Source organism: Alosa alosa, chromosome 14 (genome assembly GCF_017589495.1).
Source record: "Alosa alosa isolate M-15738 ecotype Scorff River chromosome 14, AALO_Geno_1.1, whole genome shotgun sequence".
Classification (NCBI taxonomy): Eukaryota; Metazoa; Chordata; class Actinopteri; order Clupeiformes; family Clupeidae; genus Alosa; species Alosa alosa.
The window spans coordinates 29,239,125-29,258,680 of record NC_063202.1 but is presented as its reverse complement, the minus strand read 5'-3'; the positions used below and the strand labels follow the sequence as shown (position 1 = coordinate 29,258,680).

Sequence of the window (19,556 nt, the reverse complement as noted above, 5' to 3'; positions counted from 1 at the left end):
ATTGTGCAAACACACAATCAGGACCACATCATTAAACAGACAGGCATTCTCACTGTCTACTTTAAGCGCTGCACATTAATGTTATAACCTGTATAATGGTCACTGGCTTTTCATTTATGAACTTACTGTTCCAGCGGTGATGGGCTTGCAAGGAATACAGCAAATTTGCTGTAATTTCAATAGAGTGAAATAAAACCAAAAGTAGGCTAAGCCAAAGTCCTTTTAGGCAAGTCCCTCCACTCGGCGGCCATATACCAACGTTTTATGGGCACTCATCGGGCAGTCTTTGGGTCGAACTGCGCGTGCGCAAGGCTTCACGACACCAATCTTGCTCCAGCGGCGAGATCACAACAGATGATTGGCATGATGTCTTCACAACACATCATATGATTGGCTCAATGTGTTCACATCACACCACATGATTGGCTCAATGTATTCACATGTCGACGTTTTGCCAAAGATAATGAATGCGTAGCAAGATGGGTCGTCCTAGTTCATGTCTATGAGGGCAAAGTGGAGTTCAGTCAGAGACGGCTGCACAGGGGCGTGTCACTGACGTATAACTTACGTTTGAACGCCTCGGTTCCACGCCAGACAAGCCAGAGTACAAAATAAACTTGGTGTACACCTTCATTAATGTTGATTTTCTCCTGACTGGAGGGTACCATCACGACATTCTACTGAAATAGGGAGAAGGGTTTGGAGATCATGATACCGTGTCCGAAATGTGCATCCATTGCTCAGAAAAATAAGGCTTTGACAAATTCTGGGAAATTCTTGGATTCTGCCATAGACCTCAATGTTAAAACGAGAGCCCGATCACTGCATAAATGTGCGGGGGCGTGTACTGCTACCCTATTTGCATACATTTCCAGGGACAGGAAATGGCCTCTCATGAAGTATCTTCGTAATCAACCATCTTTGGTTTTGCCGAGGAAGGGGTGGGATATGTGTAGACAACGGCCATATTGGCGTGACAAACTAGCCCCATGCATTTCTATGGAGTATTTTTTGAGTGCTGTGTCTCTACATTAGAAAGTCTCTGGCTAAGCTGTGCTGCCCTGTGGTCTGACATGGAGAGTGCCTTCAAAAATATGCTTTCCAAAAATGTAAGCGACTGCATTTCCTTTATCCCACCAATTCATCTAATCCACACAACCCACATGGACATCACAAATAAATACTAAATATTGAATACTGAAACATTTCTGAAGTAACATTGCAAACACAAGAGAAACTCCAGGTTTTACAGAATCTATTTTATTGATAGATAGCAGCAAGTTTACAGAAATATAACTGCAAAAAGTATACAAATGCCCCTAAAGCAAAAATATTTATTTGTATTTCTTTGTTTAATAGATTTGATTGATTAAGGAGTTGTTCAAACGGTAGCTAAAACATGTATGCAATCTGTACTCAATAACAGATACAGTGCATTATGCCAAAACAGAAACAGAGATCTATGGTTCAATCTATGGTTCAGAACATGTATTGTAGGGCAATGCATTTACTATTTGAATTTTCAGATAAAACGTTAATACACAAAAAGTGACAAATTTGTTTCCCCCATTTCATTGATTTATATAAATCATTTCATTCAAATGGCTGTGAGTTTACTGGTATCGTAAATGGTTAGAGGCCTTCTACAAAATTATAATTTATTTTAAAATAGAGTTAGAGCAATTACCAGATTTATATTAGTCAGAGTAATCCTTTTTTACAAAGAATGAAGAGAAAGCCCAAGTAGAAAACATTCTTAAACAGTAACAGATTTAATATTGTATGGAATCAAACTGCATGGCAGGTTGAGATAAAAATGTCAACGACACAGACATCTTCGAACAACAAATGCTATGAATTTGGTTGTACAAATAACACTAAATGCACAAACATAATTGCACATCACAGTACACTTATTGAGTTGCCATAATTAGGCCACAGGTCTGGTGACTTGCTATATATAACATTGAGATAGGACAACAACCACTGAAAACTGTGACACTGTTATGCAACAGGCACCACCGGAGCAAAAGTAGTTTCCATATAAATATAAAAGTTTGTCAAGGCACAAATATATCTTCCAATTCACTGAGTGACACCTCTACTGTATATGTATGACTGTTACTTTTCATTTGATCACATATGAATTGTCAACATTTTGTATGTTTTACACAGAATACAAATAAAACCTACCAAAAGAAAATGAAAACATAAAGCAAATTAATTAACAAGGACCATGGGGGATAGTAAAAGCCACGGATACATTTGTTTCAAAAAGTGAATCAATATGCCTGTGATCCCTATAGGTGTATGATCATGTAAATAGGCCTATTCATATATTCTGTAATCTTAAATACATACACTGAAATTCACTAAAATATTCTAGTTGTGACATCTGTTTAATGTCTGATAAAAATATTTAATTTCTCATATATTAGAAAACAAGTTCAACTCAAGTGTATACAATCTTTCACAAGAATATATATAAATATTAATATAGATAAAGAATGTACTTGTTTGCAATTGGTCCAATGTAGAGGTGGCAACTGCAGCAGCCTATACCATTAACATGTGTCTACATAAATACATCCTCTCTAAGAATGGGGATAGATATTATTTTCTTTGTATGGCTTCATAATTGGCATGACATTTCATTGTGTTTTCACTTATGACAACTATCGATCAATTTTTACAATTCTATTTCTATTTCACAAATATGCTCTGGATAAAAAAATACAATGCAATTTATTTAAACATGGCATTTGATACATAGAAATGAAGTGAATATACAGGAATGTACAACTGTATCGCTGTGAGCAGGGTACATTTGAACACCCTCAATCTGAAAATATGTCCCCTCAATCATGGGATACCCTTGGGATAAGCATATAACAAGGGCCAATAGAGAAATATATTACCAATTTTCAATATAAGATGAAAAAATAGAAAGGGTGTATTGACATTCTATAACATAGGCTGTGTACATTGCTTACAGTGCTAAAAACCTAGGGAGAGGAAGCAATCACTACACACTCCAGACAATAAATTAGATACGATTACATGAAAAGAGATAATATGAAAACATAATAGAAGTGTGCATTTCCCACATAAATATTCATGACAGTACAGAAACACATCCAACAGTATTTTAAAGAGATGAAAGCCAAGCTAAGCATTTATTTAGAGACGGTGTGACTCATCCCTCGTCAGCAGGTCCCTTTAAACATCTAAAAGGACACCACTCAAGCTCTTTAATCGAACATCAGACATCATTTACCCAGAGATTTCACACTCTCCTTTTAACAACCTGACCGACAGTCAAATTAATCAGAAGATAATGAAGACAGTGGAAAAAGAATATTCACCCCAGATAAACAATCAACATCAAGAGTGAGGCTAAAATCAAGCTATTAGTCATCAGCGAGACCAGCCCCTGGTAATGTGAATACTATCTATATAAACAAAAAAACAACATCAATAAGTCCTCCATCCCAAACAACTAAAACGCATGAAAACAAACCACACAAACCAGTTTGACAACTTTACAACATGCCAGACATTGAGATTTAGAGAGATGATGAACACACCCACTACATGGTTTAGGCACAACAAATAATGGCCAGTTTCTTAACGTTGCAGAAAACGCATGAACTACCAAACCCAGTCAAGCCATAAAACTGGCCAGAAAGCCGGATATGAGGCGAGACCGCGTGGCTAATTCTCAGTTGGCTGGTTTTACATGAGAATGTTGGTACTATATTTTACAGTACGGTAAATGATACTATTTACAAAATGATTGAAAGTATTGAATAGCATGGCAAAAAAGCTATGCTCTTCCAGCAAGTAGCACCTTGGCATGATAAAAAAGGTAAATTATAAATTGGCTGCCATCCTTTGTAATATGGCAGCACATGCAGAATTCTCCTTAGCAGATAAAGGGTCTGAAGCAATCAATCAAATGATTCTATTCCAAACATGGATGAAAGGCATGAAAAAAATACTTACAACCGAAATATTTTCCATGGGAGCATGTATACAGTATACTGTCAGGCATACAACGTTCATATGATAAATATGTATGCAATCAGATGCTTGTGGAATAGTCATTAACTTTCACATTATAAAATTGTGAGTGAATGAATATTTAATGACCTACAGTAAAGGTAGATTCCTCTCTTGATTCAGTATATGATGTATTGAATGTATTAAGTGAGCAATTCATACTGCATGTTTTGAGATTGCTAGGATGAATATTCAGTACTTAATACAAAACTAAATCCTCCTGAAATATGCAAGAAGAGAGTTTAAAGGAAATATACAAACAGTAAACACTAGTCCAGGTGAAATGCTAATAGCCTTAAAACGTCGAGTCCACCATAAGGAGAAACTAGTCACAATGGAGAACATTATAAAGTGCTTAGGGAAAGGGAAAACACAGGCCAGATTTCTATGGTTTTGAATATGATATTTGATTAATCTAAAATAGTTCATTATAATATAAAAATGCAACATGTTATAAACCGTTAAAAGGACACATCATGTCCTGAATACTACAGGACACATGCATGCAAACTTGTGTCAAGGTGTAATTACAAACAAACAAACAAACAAAACAAAGCCAAACAAAAACTGCAATTCAGACTAATGAACGGGACAACACCAAACGTTTTATCCTATGATTCTTGTCATTCACAGTTGGAGAGAGACGACAAAAAAAAAAAAATAACATGTAGCCATCCCCAAAGAGAAAACCGGAAATACAGATCTTCCCAGAATGCCATGCCTGATTATCCTACACAGATGTACTGTGTAAACTCCATCTGGCATCCTCATCCTCATCCAGTACATCATTGATATTGCCTTGTTTAAATTTCAAACAGTGGAAATCAGTGTAACACCTATTGGCCTCTTGGTTTTGGTCTGGCCATCTGACCATCAGTCAAACAAGAGCAGGAAGTCCTGTCAAAGTTGAGGAACCTGTCAGAACGGAATAAAATTTACAATTGAAAGAAAGCTAAAGATCAATCTTCTGTAAAAATACAGAAAACATAAGAATCTGCTGACATATGGGGTAATTAACACCTATGGTTATCAACCAGTAGTGTGGGCACAGAAATCCCACAAAAGAGTGAGTGATTGTACTGTAGTTGTTAAAGATCCCATGCCATTAAAATCCAATTTTTTTCTGTTGTTTTTGAAATAACATAGGTCAAAATGAGTTTGTGACCTGTGGTAGGTTTGAAATCTATGCAGTTTGTCTGCTCTATGCAATAGCCAATGAAAGGAAAAGACAGAAAAATTGGAACTGGATAAGCGGTCATTGCTATACGTAGCATTGCCTAATTATTATTCATGGTCCTTTGTAACCACCCACAGAAATTCTGACAGAATCTAGATTGAACTAGTGCTAATACACATAGTTGCTGCTTAGTTACAGAATTTTGATTGCAATGGCAGAACGACAGCAAACCTGTGTGCTATGCCTAAACAAAACATCTACTGTACATTGCATCTTCTGCCAAAGAAACAGGAGTTGAGAGAGAAATGGTTACAATTCATTTTGGGTGAAATATGGGAACACTACGGTACCAAATTAGTGCTGTGTTCGGCACATTTGGAAGACGATGACTTCGTCAACATCAGGGAGTACAGCAGGGGGTTTGCATCAAAGTTGGAAACCTGGAGTTGTGCCATCACAGAGGTTGCCCACCTCTCCACCAGCTGTAATACTTTTATCTACACAAGGAAATCCTATTTAAAAAGTTATGCCGGTATGTAACATGACCTATAGTGTGGTAGACACTAGTCATTTTTGCCTTTTCCAGTTCACAAAAAAAAAAAATCCCTATGAGCGAGTGAATGGGGTTTCAATCATAGACTGTATAGTCTATGGTTTTGAAAATCATAAAAAAAATAATGGCTCTGATAATGATATAACTGCTCGCTCGAATCCCCGCGTTCGTTTCCTTTCAATAAAATTAGCCTGTATGTTGTCTCCGTGAGGACTTTACATCTGCTATATCTCTAAAAAAAAGACTGTTGAAAGGTTTGGCTGTCACAATCGGTTGGATAGTAGAAATGTTGCAGATGTTTTGGGTACTATAGACTATAACGTAAGTTACATGAGAAGTCGAGGGGAGTGAGTAAAAAGTTATTTGTAACCATGGATACCTCTCAACTGTCCTGCTTGCTGCTGCAGGCAGAGTGCAGTAGTTTTTTGCGGATTACCAATCAGAGCAAAGCTTATTTACATATTAATTATTCATGAGAAAAGCAGTCGTCTCCTCTACCAGGCTTTTCAGACAATGCTAGAATAGCTTGAAATAAGCCATCCAAGGCATTTCCAACCCAAATAATGTTACAAACTCAATCAAAGGACATCAAGGATTATAACACAATAAATTAAATAGTGTGGCTAGTGTTGTCACGATACCAGAATTATGACTTCGATACGATACCTGCCATAAATATCGCGATGCTCGATACTAAAACGATACTACGGCAAATCCTAAGATATCTGGAGAAGAAAGGACTCATACCTCCTCCTAGTGTATGGAGTCATTTGTGTTGAATTCAGTGCACTTTTGTAGTGTGCAGGTCAATTCTGGGTTCTAAACTTCCTACATAATTATTTTTTTTTTTTAGTCAGTAAAATAGTAGGCCTACTTTGTCTGATTAAGTCCTTTATTGTTTGTTATAGTTCATTTACATTGTGTTGTGTTTTGGCAATAGACTAGCTTTAAATAGCCAAACTAGGCTAGATCAAGGTCAGTGTTAAAATCACTGAATGCTATGCAGAGAGGCCTAATCTTTAGGCCATCTGATGTACAGTATAGGCTACCCTAGGCCTTCCTGTGTTCATTGGATTTCTTTGACAGTTGCAAAGGGGAAAATGTGAGGATAGTCTTCTTTGCGCCCAGTGTACAAGTACGAAGTTCCAACCACTCAGGTCTTCGTCAGATAGGCCTACACCATTACCTGTTGCAATATATCTGTGTGCATTCCTACATTACGTCTATTTCTTTGATAACATGATTTGCTACCACGTACTGTAACAATAAGCCGCTATTATTATTAGGACTCAACACGCTTTGGTGGTATGCTGTGGACTTTAATTAGCGGTCTACATGCCATGACAAATATTACCAGTAGTACTGACCGAACATGAAATAGATCGTTTACAAGTTATGGTAGCCTAATGTTATTCTGGCGTGAACATTGCGCTTTCATCACGTTAGCACCCTATGATTACAGATCGTTATGTCTCTTCAAAATGATTACAGCTCGTTGTCTCGTCAAAATTCATTGATGAAGGAAGGTTCGCTTTATCCCAGAGAACCATACTCGTTTCACTTAGGCTAGAGTAAAACATAAGAGAAGAACTTGGCACTAACCATGTAGTCGTGTTTTCTATAGCATTTTCGTTAACCTGTCGCTCTTTGAACTCTTTAAAATTGTTGGGATATGTCTGCGAGGTGTTTAGCCAAGTTCCATGCGTAGCCTACTGTTTTTAAATGACTTTGAAACATATTTTACAAACGGGCCTCTGTGTACCTGATGGCTTGCCTTCACTATTCGCGATGTATCCAAAATAGTTGCAGATTTCACTGCACCTTTTGTTTAATCCACAAGGCCTAGAACTGTCGGCAAAGAACTATGTTGATGTTGGCTGCGCACTCACTCACTCAGAGCTGCCTGCTTGACACGCCCACTTGCCTAGATGCGTGCAAGGAGCAGTGAGAGCAGCAGTTCACACAGACACAGAACGTTATTATTTTAATAAAGTATCGATTCTAAAAACGTCTGAAATCGTATCGTTTTTTGCGTGAAGGCATCGTGATACCTTTTTAGTATCGATACACCGTGCAACACTAAGTGTGGCATGGGGTCTTTAAGGCTTTTACCTCTAATAGGAGCGAGACAAGTTGTTGCCTTGCTCATGAAGGCTTACAAGAAGGTCATCGATTTTCTCTATGTTCTGATTGGCAGTCATGCTGTTTTGCATTGTGCCAGATTCAGAAATAGATTGGGTGAGCATTGGTTGGATCTGGCCCTCAGCCTCTCTCTGGTTCTGACCCGACTGGCTGATGGCGATAATCTGATCCGACAACGTGGTTCCAGCAGAATTCATCAATCCACCACAATCTGGGAGAGGAAATAAATTTGGAAAAAATTACACACTACAAATAATGGTTATTCACCATTACAGACAAAAAACGTTAACATGGAAAGCTGCATTTAACATTAACGTACTACAATAACATAGTTAGCCGCATTTAACATTAACGTACTACAATAACATAGTTAGCCTTTTTCAAAATCTTGGTTCAAAATGTAAACTGTTTGTGTTGTTCAGGAACTATAAAAGGACAGAACTACTACTAGACCATGAGCAGAAATGTTTACCATTCTGCAGGTCAAACAGGAAGAGTCCAGGCTGCTGGGTCTGTCCAGGCCGGTTGAGGGTCCCATTCACTGCCGACTGGAACAGCGCTCCTGGCTGCTGCACGGGCGAAGAGGTGGTGGTCTGGAGCCCTGCTACTCCATTCTGAGAGGCAAACAGTGAAGCCTGGGGTAGCTCTTGGGACACGTTAGACTGGGTCATGAAGAGTGTAACAGACTGCGCAGACCCTCCATTAGAGCTGGGGGTCAACTGCATGGGTTGCTGGTCTTGGAACATGCTGGGCTGGAGCGGCTTGTTCGCTTCCACAGACGTTTGGTTTTGGAATGACATGGGCTCCGACGAGTTCGGCCTGTTCACAGTCACCATGCTGGCTTGAGAGAAGGGAAGGCTGGGGTTGGGCTGCTCTGGGGATGGCATGGTATTGGTGCTCAGAGGGGACATCTGGGCCTGGTTCCCAAAAAGCAGGCTCGAGGCCTGCTCAGGATTGACAGAAGGCAGAGGGTTGCTGCAGAACAGCAGGCCAGTTTGCTGTGGCTGAGTCTGTGGGAGTTTGTTGGAGGGTGAGTGTGTGAGGTTCTGAAAGAGGTTTCCCTGTTGAGGGGTAGGCTGCGGAGGCTGTGGGCATTGCTGCTGGTCCATAGGGGTGCTTTGCTGCATGGCAGACATTTGGGCCTGATTCTGGAACACAGACGGAGTCTCCAGACTCTGTGTCTGCAGAGAGTTCAGGAAATTGAGCTGCTGTTGATGGCCTCCATTTACCGGCAGCGGACCGGACAGAGGATTCTGGGAGAGGAACATGCTCGTAGCAGAGGCCTGGGGTTCTGCTGGGAGAGTGGAGCCGTTCAGAGCTGACAGACTGTTCTGGAAAAGGGCTGCTTGGACCTGCTCCTGAGTAGGAGATGTCTTTGGGGTGTGAAAAAGTCCTCCCTGTGGGTCCTGGCTGTCAGACATGGGACTGGGGTTGTGGAACAGAGGTGGTGAGGCGTGGGAAGGAGTCTGCTGGAGGAAACTGGTCTGGATCGAGAGGAGGTCTTTGGCTTGCTGGAAGAGAGCTGCCTGTTGCTGTTGTTGCTGTTGTTGTTGCTGTTGTTGTTGCTGCTGCTGTTGGGATGACTGGAAGAGGGAGCCACTGTTCTGTACCATGGTCTGTGAAGGATTTTGGGACATTGGTATCTGCGGTGGAAACATCTGATGTTGAAGGTTCTCGAGGGCTTGCTGCTGCTGCTGCTGTTGTTGCTGCTGCTGCTGCTGCTGCTGAAGCTGTTGCTGTTGAAGCTGTTGTTGCTGAATCTGCTGCTGTTGAAGCTGCTGCTGTTGCTGTTGTTGAAGTTGTTGTTGTTGCTGTTGTTGTTGTTGTTGTTGTTGAAGCTGTTGCTGCTGCTGAATCTGCTGCTGTTGCTGAATCTGCTGCTGTTGCTGCTGGATTTGTTGCTGCTGAATCTGCTGTTGCTGCTGAATTTGTTGCTGCTGCTGTTGCAGTTGTTGCTGCTGCAGCTGTTTCTGCTGCTGCTGTTTAGCCAGTGGATTCTCTGACTGCAGCGGAAGGCTGCAGTAACCCTTGGCTTGCAGCTGACGGACAGCTTGCTCCAGTTGTGCCACCTCATCCAGAGGTAGGAGCGGAAGCTGCTGGGTTTGCTGCTGGGAAGAATCGCCCAGCTGGGAGAGAGACACCACTGTGCTCACATTACTGTTAGACCTCTCCTGCTCCATACCCTGCATCATAAAAGGTCCCTGTGGGAGCATAGACTTCCCAGACACTGGGAAAGAACTAGCAGGTGCAATGTCCTGTTTCTGTATGGTGGTCAAGGCCTCTTTGCTGGCAAAAGCGGTACTTTGGCTCTGGTCCTGTTCACCCGGCTGGCAAGGCAGGGTGTTGGAGAAGGAGCCATTGTTGGTGGGGATACTGGAGGTCTGTTGAGTTGAGTTCATCACATCTTGGGTCTAATGCAAAAAGAAACACACTATTAGGATACAAATAAAGAGCATACAGTGCACGTTGGTAAAATAAGGTTTAACGCATAAGTATAGGCACACAGACTTAACTTCATAAAGTTAAAGAGGTTCAAGACATACCTTGAAGACACTTGAAGACAAAGGGTTACTGGACACCTCCATTGGAGTAACATCTTCTCTTTTAACAAGAGGTATAACCGGGGATATTAAGGCACTATCCATAGCTGTTTGAAAAAGAAGATACAGAATATTTAAGATGTGGCATTATGGTCATTCAGCAGGAGCTAAAAACACAATTTTGGTGAATAAATGGGCCACCTTTCATCTGCTCATAGGAGCAGGGCTTCACTGGAGAGGACACTTCTTTCTTCACTGGTACCTCAATGTTAACTGGAAAACAAGCATCAACAAATTGAATTTCATATAAAATGTATACAAATAGAACCTTACATGATGGGTTTGTCCACAGGAAATTATACTGTAACACTGACCGGGTTCTGGAGTGTAAGTAAAGGCGTGTACATCATGAGAGCGGCCTGCGCTGGTCACCACAAAGATCCCAACAGATACAGGAGAGGATATACTGGGGTTTTGATAAGGGGGGACCTTTGCTATTACATGGTTCTAGATGGAAGGAGATGAGACAGTATTTCAGGATGAATTCAGCATATAAAAATACACATTTTATATGAAATAGACCAGGTTAATATGACTATATACTCCTTGATAAGAGTGTATCAAACGATGGTACAGTGAGATCGGACATAAGAGAAAGGCTTGGTGTTGGCATGGGTTAGAGCATGTAGGCTAGTACAAAAACTGGAGTAGGGTGTGTCTGGCCACGATGACACAATTCAATTCAGTTGGAGGGAAAGTCCACAAAATCCAATATAAGCCTGATTATATGATGCAAACTGAAAAAGAGGTACAGGCAACACATTGAAACTGCAGTATGTTATCTTTAAGAATAAATAACGGCATCAAGATCTACCTGATGAAATAGTTCCATGTCGATTTCCGCCTCTGTTTTCCATGACTTCTCATCTGTGGATGAATGATAAAGAACAAAAAAAAACCTGCCATGAAAGTTTGGTAATTTCTGATGCTTCTTTTCAGAGTTCACCTCGTCTTGGGCTTGGAATCTTGGACTATGGATCTGTGTAGAATGACATACCTCCTATGTTCTCCTGAAACATGACTTTGGTGCCCTTGAGAAAGTTCTTCCCGATGATGAAGACTTCCTCTCCACCATTTACAGAGCAGCTGTGGAGACTCTTCTTCAAAATCTCCGGCAAACCAGCAGGCTGGGCTGTCATCACAAACAAAGAGTTCACACAGTGGACACAGAGATGTACGTACAGCAGGAATGATAACTGTAATGGTAATGGCAAAAAAATATTCTCAAATTAAGCTTTGGGGCCACCAAATATAGCCATATATTAATTACCACAGTCAGTCAGACAAGTCCGCTACAAGGAATACACAAGTAAGTGCTTGTCTTTTGTCTGGAATTTCAATCAGGGATTTTGAAAAGGACAATTCAGCAAAGGGTATGAAATCTGAAGGCTTCTTTCCTTTTCATTGCACAATTAAAACTCTAGAAGAACACACTTTTCTCACGTCTCAGTAACAGAGAGGCTGATTTAAAAGGGACCGCAAACTTTCATTGGCTGCTCATAACTCTGCCTCACTGGAGGGGGTAGGTGTGGGGGTGGATAACGTTCTGACCACAGGTGCCCCTACTCAGATTGCACTCCCAATCCATATAAACAAAGGGAACCCTCGCCTCTCTCCTGTTTCAAGCACAGACCTCTGAGATAAACCACAAAAAAGACAGGCTTTCTTCAGCCCATCAGCCATCCAGTTTTTACTGTTGAGCGCCCTCACCACACCCCATAAGGCCCAAGACTACAGTACATCTTAAACTTTATGGATCCCCTCTATCGCAGAAACATAGACAGAGACAGCTGAAGGATGGCTATAAAGGCAAAGAAAACAGCAAGATAAATAAAAATAATGTATACTATAAGTAGGAACCGCAATTGTACATAGCAAGTGGAAAACTTCTAATTTACAGTGACAACCTAAGTGCCATTTTGAAAATCCAACAGCAGGCTCAGAGGAAAAAAAATCTAATTCCCTGTGTCGCTTCCCCTCCCGCTGTCCAGCACTCATGATATAAATGAGCATTATCCCTCTGCCTTAATCCCCCCTCTCCTATGCGGTGACAGGCGAGCCAGCTGGGTTCCTAGAAGACTGCTGCTGGCAGGCGAAGGCTATGAATAACCCAGGGTCACTCACTGCACAGGATGGGCGAGGAGGGTGTCTGTAACGTGAGCACCGAGCCGTCCGCCCGTGGGATGTTCACCCGAAACACCAGCCTGGCCCGGGTGCTCTTCTTCTTGGAGCCGGCCACCCCGATGCGAGCCTCCACGTCTGCATTGCGCAGTTTCAGGATCCCGACACAGTCCACCCTGTAGAGATAGCAGTCTGTGAGTGGAGGACTACGAAGAGCCTCTATTGGGTGCTGTGTTTTAATCATCGTTAAGTGGACTTTTAACACACACACACACACACACACACACACACACACACACACACACACACACACACACACACACACACACACACACACACACAATACTAATTTTAGGTTCTGGGTTTAAGCTTCTTAGCGCATTCTCTCTCCAGAGGTTTAAGCACTGTTTGATGGCTCTTAAACCATACGTTTGTCATTGCCTAGGCTTCCACCAATATGTATTATATGGTTCTAATATAATTTACAAAAACATAATTTATCATTGTTGATGCCTTTCTTCAAATAAACTGTATGGGAGCCCTATAAATTAAGGATATACAAATGGAGTTAAATTAGACTAAAAAAAAAAACATTTCATTTTGTGACAATTTCTTCTACCTATTGTGTGAAATGCAAATATACATTACTGTGACATACGCCAAAGTCATGTTGTTGCTTGGCTCAAGGGATACTTCAATGACGGTGGTGCCCTCAATGTCTACTTCCCTGCAAGCTGTGGTGTTACGGCCAGTTACCCGACAAGCCTGGTAAAACCCGTGGGGCTTGACTCTTCCCACATCATTACCCACAAACACCTGCAGAACCACTAGATCATTCAGACCTTCCAGCTGAGAAGAAAACAGAGTAAGATGGCATTTTAAGCTATATGAATACCGATGTATTTGCATAATCCCTTTTAGTCTTTTCACTCTTAAATGGGCTATGGGACAGAGCTAAAGAAGACATAGTTATAAACATAGCTATGTCCTTAGTCTGTCACTTTCTGGAATTTCATTATCTGGTGGATTGCTCTTATGGTAAAATGTGGTAATACTGTTGAAATGAAGTGTTACAAATATCTTTCCCCATTCATTTGTGTTTTCACACCAGAGCTTCCTTTTAAAGTGGTTTGTTTTTAGGCTAAAACAGAAATGGTTTTGAAATGTGACAAGAAGTATCGGGCCCATCTGTAACTGGAGCCAGGCATGCAGTACGGTTTAGCGATAAAATCATAGATGTTGATAGAGAAAACAATAGGGTTTCACCTTATTTTATCAGGTTGAGAGATCTCGAACAGGCTCATTGAAATATGAACTTTTTTTTATATGTGGAAGAAAGAGGACTGCTGTATGAGTTCAGTTGCATCAAGTTTTAAAACAAGTCTGAACTGGGCCCAAAGCCACCTCTGACAGTTTTCTCAGTGAGACACTGTTGTGCAATACCCATGGCTGATTTAATGGCAGCTTTTCAAATAAGACAAGATAAGTGTAGAACTGACTGACATATAACAGTATTATATATGTGTACATTATGTACATGTGTGTATGGTGTATGTAGGTGTGTGTATGGTGTATGGTGTAGGTACAGGTGTGTGTGTATATATGTGTGTGTGTGTGTGTGTCGTGTGTTTTTGATTTGGACAGAATCATATGTGTGTGTTTAGTAATTTACCACACCTTGACAGTGGGGAAACCCTGTTGGGTGCGGTCTTTGACGGACCCTCGGCTGCCTTCAGTAAGGTAGCGGGCTCTGTGCTGCGTCTCCGGCTGCACAAGGATCTTCAGCTCCTTGCCCTCGCTCTTCTGAGGGAACTGCCCACAGAGAATGCCTCCTTTTGGACCAGGCCCCTGTGGTCCGTCTGTGGAACTGAAATGGAGAATTCTACTGATCAGGTTCTCTCAAAAGCTGTAGCTGTAGAATAGATGCAAAACCACTGTTGAAGTCAATGACAAAAACTGCTCCGTTACAGCACCCCGTTTCCTGTCCGAAAGCAGGTAAAATACCCATAATTCCCACTGGGGTATCGGGCAAAGGAGAGAAAAAAAGTGCTGTTTGTGTAACTGCTTTCACAATGACATCATATTAGTCACATGTAAATCTTCTACATCTTCAGCGTAAGATATGACAGGATTTCAGAGGTCAGTTTTTCATAGCAATCAGCCAACTAATTACATGCGAAAGTGTGTATGTGACAGAGAGATACAGTCAGTCAGTATCCCCAGTGAGTAGGAAGCAGTCTCGCTCCAAGCCTGGCCTAGGGTAGAGGGATCTGTGTGTGTGTGACTCCAGAACTATGTGAAGCTTGTGTTCATTTATCTAAGGAAGGGAAGGACGGGCCCCACTTCTGGCAACACACTTCCTCTGAGTGGGAAAGGCCTTGGCAGGACTTGGAGCTCATCCATTACGAGAGTTACAGCCAGGCTGGGCCCCCAACGCCCCACCTACACCCCCAAGGCCCCCACACACCACACGCACTTATGCGGAGACATTAACATTAACTTTGGGAGGGAGACGGATCAGGTCCATCTACTGCAATTTAAAAAGTATGCTTGGGCTGCATTCAACAGAGCAAACACACAGAAGGAGTGAAAGGTCCTGCTCAGACACGCTACTACTACTCAGATATATTTAAAATATATATTATTCTGTTGCCCTTACTGATCAAATGCTCCCATTATTATATGATCTATAATACGATATACGGTGCCTACTAAACTTCTCCAAACTGACTTGTTGTTATAGTGATTTAATAACCAAATAAGTTGCCTCCAGATTCACATGTACCTAGCCCCACCCTGCCTTGGATCTCTGTGTTAATTTATAAACAAGGAGAAACTCTACAGTGTCAGGTTTCCTGTTCAAACATGTTAGCTGCCTTTCACTAGCCACAGTTCAGTGGATCAGTTTATGCATCTGAAAGCTCAACAAATTAAACACCCACAGGGGTTCAGAGCTTTTACCAAACTATATACTGCAGCAGTGCAGAATCATTCCAAGTAAGTTTCCGCAATATGAAACTAAATGAAAAAAGATATAGGTTTCTTCATAGCCTACAGTAGTTCTACCAGGCCTGGAGAGACTCTGGACAGAGCTGTTTTACAACATGATGAGAGGTTCATTATGTTACAGAGCCAACTATAGACTAGCTGAAGCAACATCAGCTTCATCTGGTTAAAGGGGCTAATGTGTATTATTCTGTAGGATTTGAATTGTCTTGAACACACTATATTTGCACACTCTCATTGGCTTGCTTTGTATTTGATATAGAGCCACTTGACATCGTACTACAAGACAGACTGTCCAGAACTGGGACCCTTACCTTCCTTTGGTGCCGGCCTTGCTGTCCGGGCCCAGCTGGGAGAGTACAAAGTGTGGTGCTTTGGCACTGTCGGCATCAAACATGTCCATGCTGGTCTCCTGCTGCGAGATGGGCTTTGGTCCGGGCCTCTGGCGTGGTGTGCGCTTGCGGGCCTTGCGCGGCACCTCTGTGTTGTCGTTGTAGGAGCTGGAGCTGATGATGCTGAAGTTAGACACAGAGTTATCTGTCCAGATGCTGTTGCTCTGCTCCGAGTCCAGCGACAGCTCGTCTTGACAGGACATGCGGCTGTCATCAAAGAGGTCCTCTGGCGGGGGCGAGATGTTCAACACAGAGCGCTTGGATGGAGTCATCTGGTGATGCGGCTGGGTCTGCTGGGCAGCCATTCCTCCTCCTCCACCACCACATCCTCCTCCTCCTCCTCCTCCTCCTCCTCCTTTCTTTCCCATGGACCTGGTGGTGCTGCTGCTTCCACACAGTTTGCCCTCTGCATCCAACAGCTCAGACAACCCCCGACTACTTACTTCTCCTGGAGTGCAGGTGCTGGATGCGGGTGGCCGCACAGTGGCTGAGGTAGAGGAGTGTGTCTTAGAGCTGGAAGAGGTGGGAAAAGCACTGCAGGGACTTCCCATGGTCAGAGGAGAGGAGGTGGATGAAGCATCTGCAGTGTGCACAATTAGACAGTGAATAAAGGCCTCTACACATATGCTGGCTAGCAGTCCCATTCAAGCAGCGAAATGTGAGCAACGACTGCTTTTTTTTAAACAAAAATTTCATCCCAATTATAATTTGATATTCGTTTTTTGTTTTAATGCATCATGGTGTGAGTGTGTGGCTGAGTGTAATGTGTGCAACTTTTAAAAAAAATTGATAAAGGTTGTTTCATTCATAAAATGTTAAAATGCTAAAAAGAAGGCATAAAGAAAAATTACGGGGAGGAGCAAGCATTAATTTGGGAATGTATTTGTTAAAATAAGCAAAACTAATATTTGTTAGCCATTGTATATGTTTTTCATTTGTGTTTTAAATGTTTTATAATTGATACGGTAAACTTTTAGGCAGTGTGTAAAATCATTATATGTATATTTACACTAAAAATGTCCAGCTATTTCACTTTAAGTAAAATGGTACACTACGAATCTTCATCCCTGTCATGTGTAAGATGATGCATGCCAATTGGTTCTTTTTCTTATAGTGGTTCAAACAATTTGGTGGTTGGGACTGAGCGTAGCCACTTAGAACAGAATAAACCAGCTTCTGACCTATGAAGCAGAGACCTGCAGACCATTTTATATGCAGACACTCCCTGCTTCAGAGGGAACTTCCTGGAATAAAAACGAGACAACGAATGAGCAATAAAAGCTGACCACCATAAAAAATATGTTGAAATAAAGTATTCAGATGATTTTTTTTTTTTGTGAAAATGGAACTTTTTTCAAGAGACCTGCTCAACCATCTGCTTTTTTGTGCCCCAAAACTGTTTCTGCAGTATGATGTGAATACTCAAGCAAAGGCTACATTTTGAAAGCATTCCCATCATCAAGGAATTTGAAATGTCAGGAACACTGAGTAATCATGCAGGTAGGACAAAAATGGGATCATACATGAAAGACAAATACAGACTACATTTTGATTGTAATTAGTTACTTTTTTGGCAAAGAATGATGATTTAGATTATGGTTTTTGATATGATGAGAGTGATCAGAAAGGACAAATTAGTAAGAAGTTATCAGAAGTATCACATTCAGATATCACATATCAAACCTCACATTCACTTCTGTGCAGTAGAAACAAATTAAGGTTGGTTGCATTGAACCAATATAATCACACAGCTCAGCTACATGACTACATGAACACAGTTGCATGTCTGCAAGTTATGGGATGGGTATTGCATACACTTTTTTCACCTTAGCAGGCAAAGTACATAAAAAGAGTGTATTGCCAGGGAAACAAAATGTTCATCCTCATACGGCAGTACATATGGGCCACATTTCCACTGCAGTTTTATTGAGTACAGGAAAAGTGTAGCTCAAAAGAGCACAAACATACTTATCTGAGTCCACCAACATTTGAATGAATGTTTGGGCAAAGGTATGACAGGACATTTCGACATCAGACAGCAGGGTTTATAATACAACCACCTAAACATATTTCCAGCCAAACTGTCGCTACTCACATCACATCAAGTAATGCTTAACTGCCTTTTAACAGTAAAAGGAAAGAGCAGTAAAAGGATTGTCTGCAGGCCTACATAAGGGCCAGGCATTTGTGATTTTGATATGTACACTACTAATTTCTGTGAGATGACCTGTCTGGATTGTGATTTTGAGTCTTACAGACTGCTTGCTGGAGGTTAGGAGTTAGGTGTTTGGAATTCACTAAGAAAACAGCTATTCAGGTTTAGGAATCACCCAGGTATAAATTCAAATCTTCTTGTTTATGGTGCCCTCTGAAATACCAGTTTTGATTTACACTTCCAAATGGTCAAATATGTGGGACTAATGTCTTGATGCAACAATAGGTCACTATTGAATCACTGTAATACTGCAGTGTCGTTTAAATAATACACAAGCAAATCAAGGCATTCCTGATGGCTAGGGTTAGTGGCAGCTAGAACCGACTTTGTTTTTAGTTTGTTAAACTTTTCAGTTGCGGTAAACAAATCACCAAAGCAACATTAGCCCATCTGAATAATCCACCAGAATGTAATGCTGCAGCTTGTGTGGACTTACTGGTAGAAAGACAGCAGAGATCAGAGAAATGTTCCTGGACCACAAATTTTAAGAGCGAGTGAAATAACTGATGTCGGGGAGAGTATGAAGGAGTGAATGAGGTCTTGTGGCATCTACCTGGAAGTCTGCGATGCAATTTAGGCATCTACCTGAATCGTGGCAATAAGGCTGGCCTTGTTAGAATATTTGACAGTTGGACATCTACTCATTTGATGTCTTCCAAATAAAATTGGAATAACATTGTCTCAATTGTTCCATTCTTTTTGTGCCAATAACAGATGTTATGGAGTGAATCAGGTTTGTATCAGGTTATACATTTCCATATTTTTATTTAAAAAGATTATAGAAATGATTGGTACAAAGCTTGAGTTGCTGGTAAAATAATTTTACCACACAGCATACCAGCCACTGTGGCTGGAAAACAAAACATTTTCTTCAAAGAATGTAAGAAGGCTATTGAGTCAAATGACAAACAGATCTGACCATCACACAACTAGTCACTGGTTATAAGGCTAGAAACGCCAGAGAGCTCCCAGCAGACAGTAGAAGGCCAGTCTTTAATTTGCCCAACCACACCAGAACATGTAAAAAATATTCTGGGAAAATGTCACGTGAACTGAGACCAAAGGACAGCTCTCTGGTGAGGCAGGTCATGCCAAAGTTCACACAAAACGTGTTCACATGAAATAATGTCCTCAAAAAGCAAACTTCCTGACATAGGGAAATTTTAAACGCCTCATGGTCTTTGAGCCGGTATCTGTGAAGGCAGCATTTAAGTAATTTGCCAAAATCATTGGGATAACCGCTTATGCAGAGATCCAAGAAGAGTGAAAAATCACTATAGAACCTGCT

At 41.3% G+C, this 19,556-nt stretch overlaps 1 protein-coding gene across 2 annotated transcripts in view; it reads right to left on the bottom strand.

The window, feature by feature from the left end:
- Window positions 1-1,753: 1,753 nt before the first annotated feature.
- The window catches only part of nfat5b (nuclear factor of activated T cells 5b), a 45,043-nt gene continuing 27,240 nt past the window's right edge, over window positions 1,754-19,556 (bottom strand). Inside the window, exons 3-14 of one of the 2 annotated variants that reach the window (XM_048262447.1) lie at window positions 15,976-16,633; window positions 14,333-14,522; window positions 13,314-13,504; window positions 12,659-12,831; window positions 11,532-11,666; window positions 11,349-11,401; window positions 10,849-10,981; window positions 10,676-10,747; window positions 10,478-10,581; window positions 8,407-10,345; window positions 7,952-8,145; window positions 1,754-4,977 (exon numbers count right to left, since the gene is read on the bottom strand). In XM_048262447.1, the coding sequence (XP_048118404.1) occupies window positions 4,963-4,977; window positions 7,952-8,145; window positions 8,407-10,345; window positions 10,478-10,581; window positions 10,676-10,747; window positions 10,849-10,981; window positions 11,349-11,401; window positions 11,532-11,666; window positions 12,659-12,831; window positions 13,314-13,504; window positions 14,333-14,522; window positions 15,976-16,633 (3,857 nt within the window). In that variant the 3' untranslated portion in view covers window positions 1,754-4,962. Of the gene's footprint in view, window positions 4,978-7,904; window positions 8,146-8,406; window positions 10,346-10,477; window positions 10,582-10,675; window positions 10,748-10,848; window positions 10,982-11,348; window positions 11,402-11,531; window positions 11,667-12,658; window positions 12,832-13,313; window positions 13,505-14,332; window positions 14,523-15,975; window positions 16,634-19,556 lie in introns of both variants that reach the window. The other variant, XM_048262446.1, reaches the window with a different exon arrangement.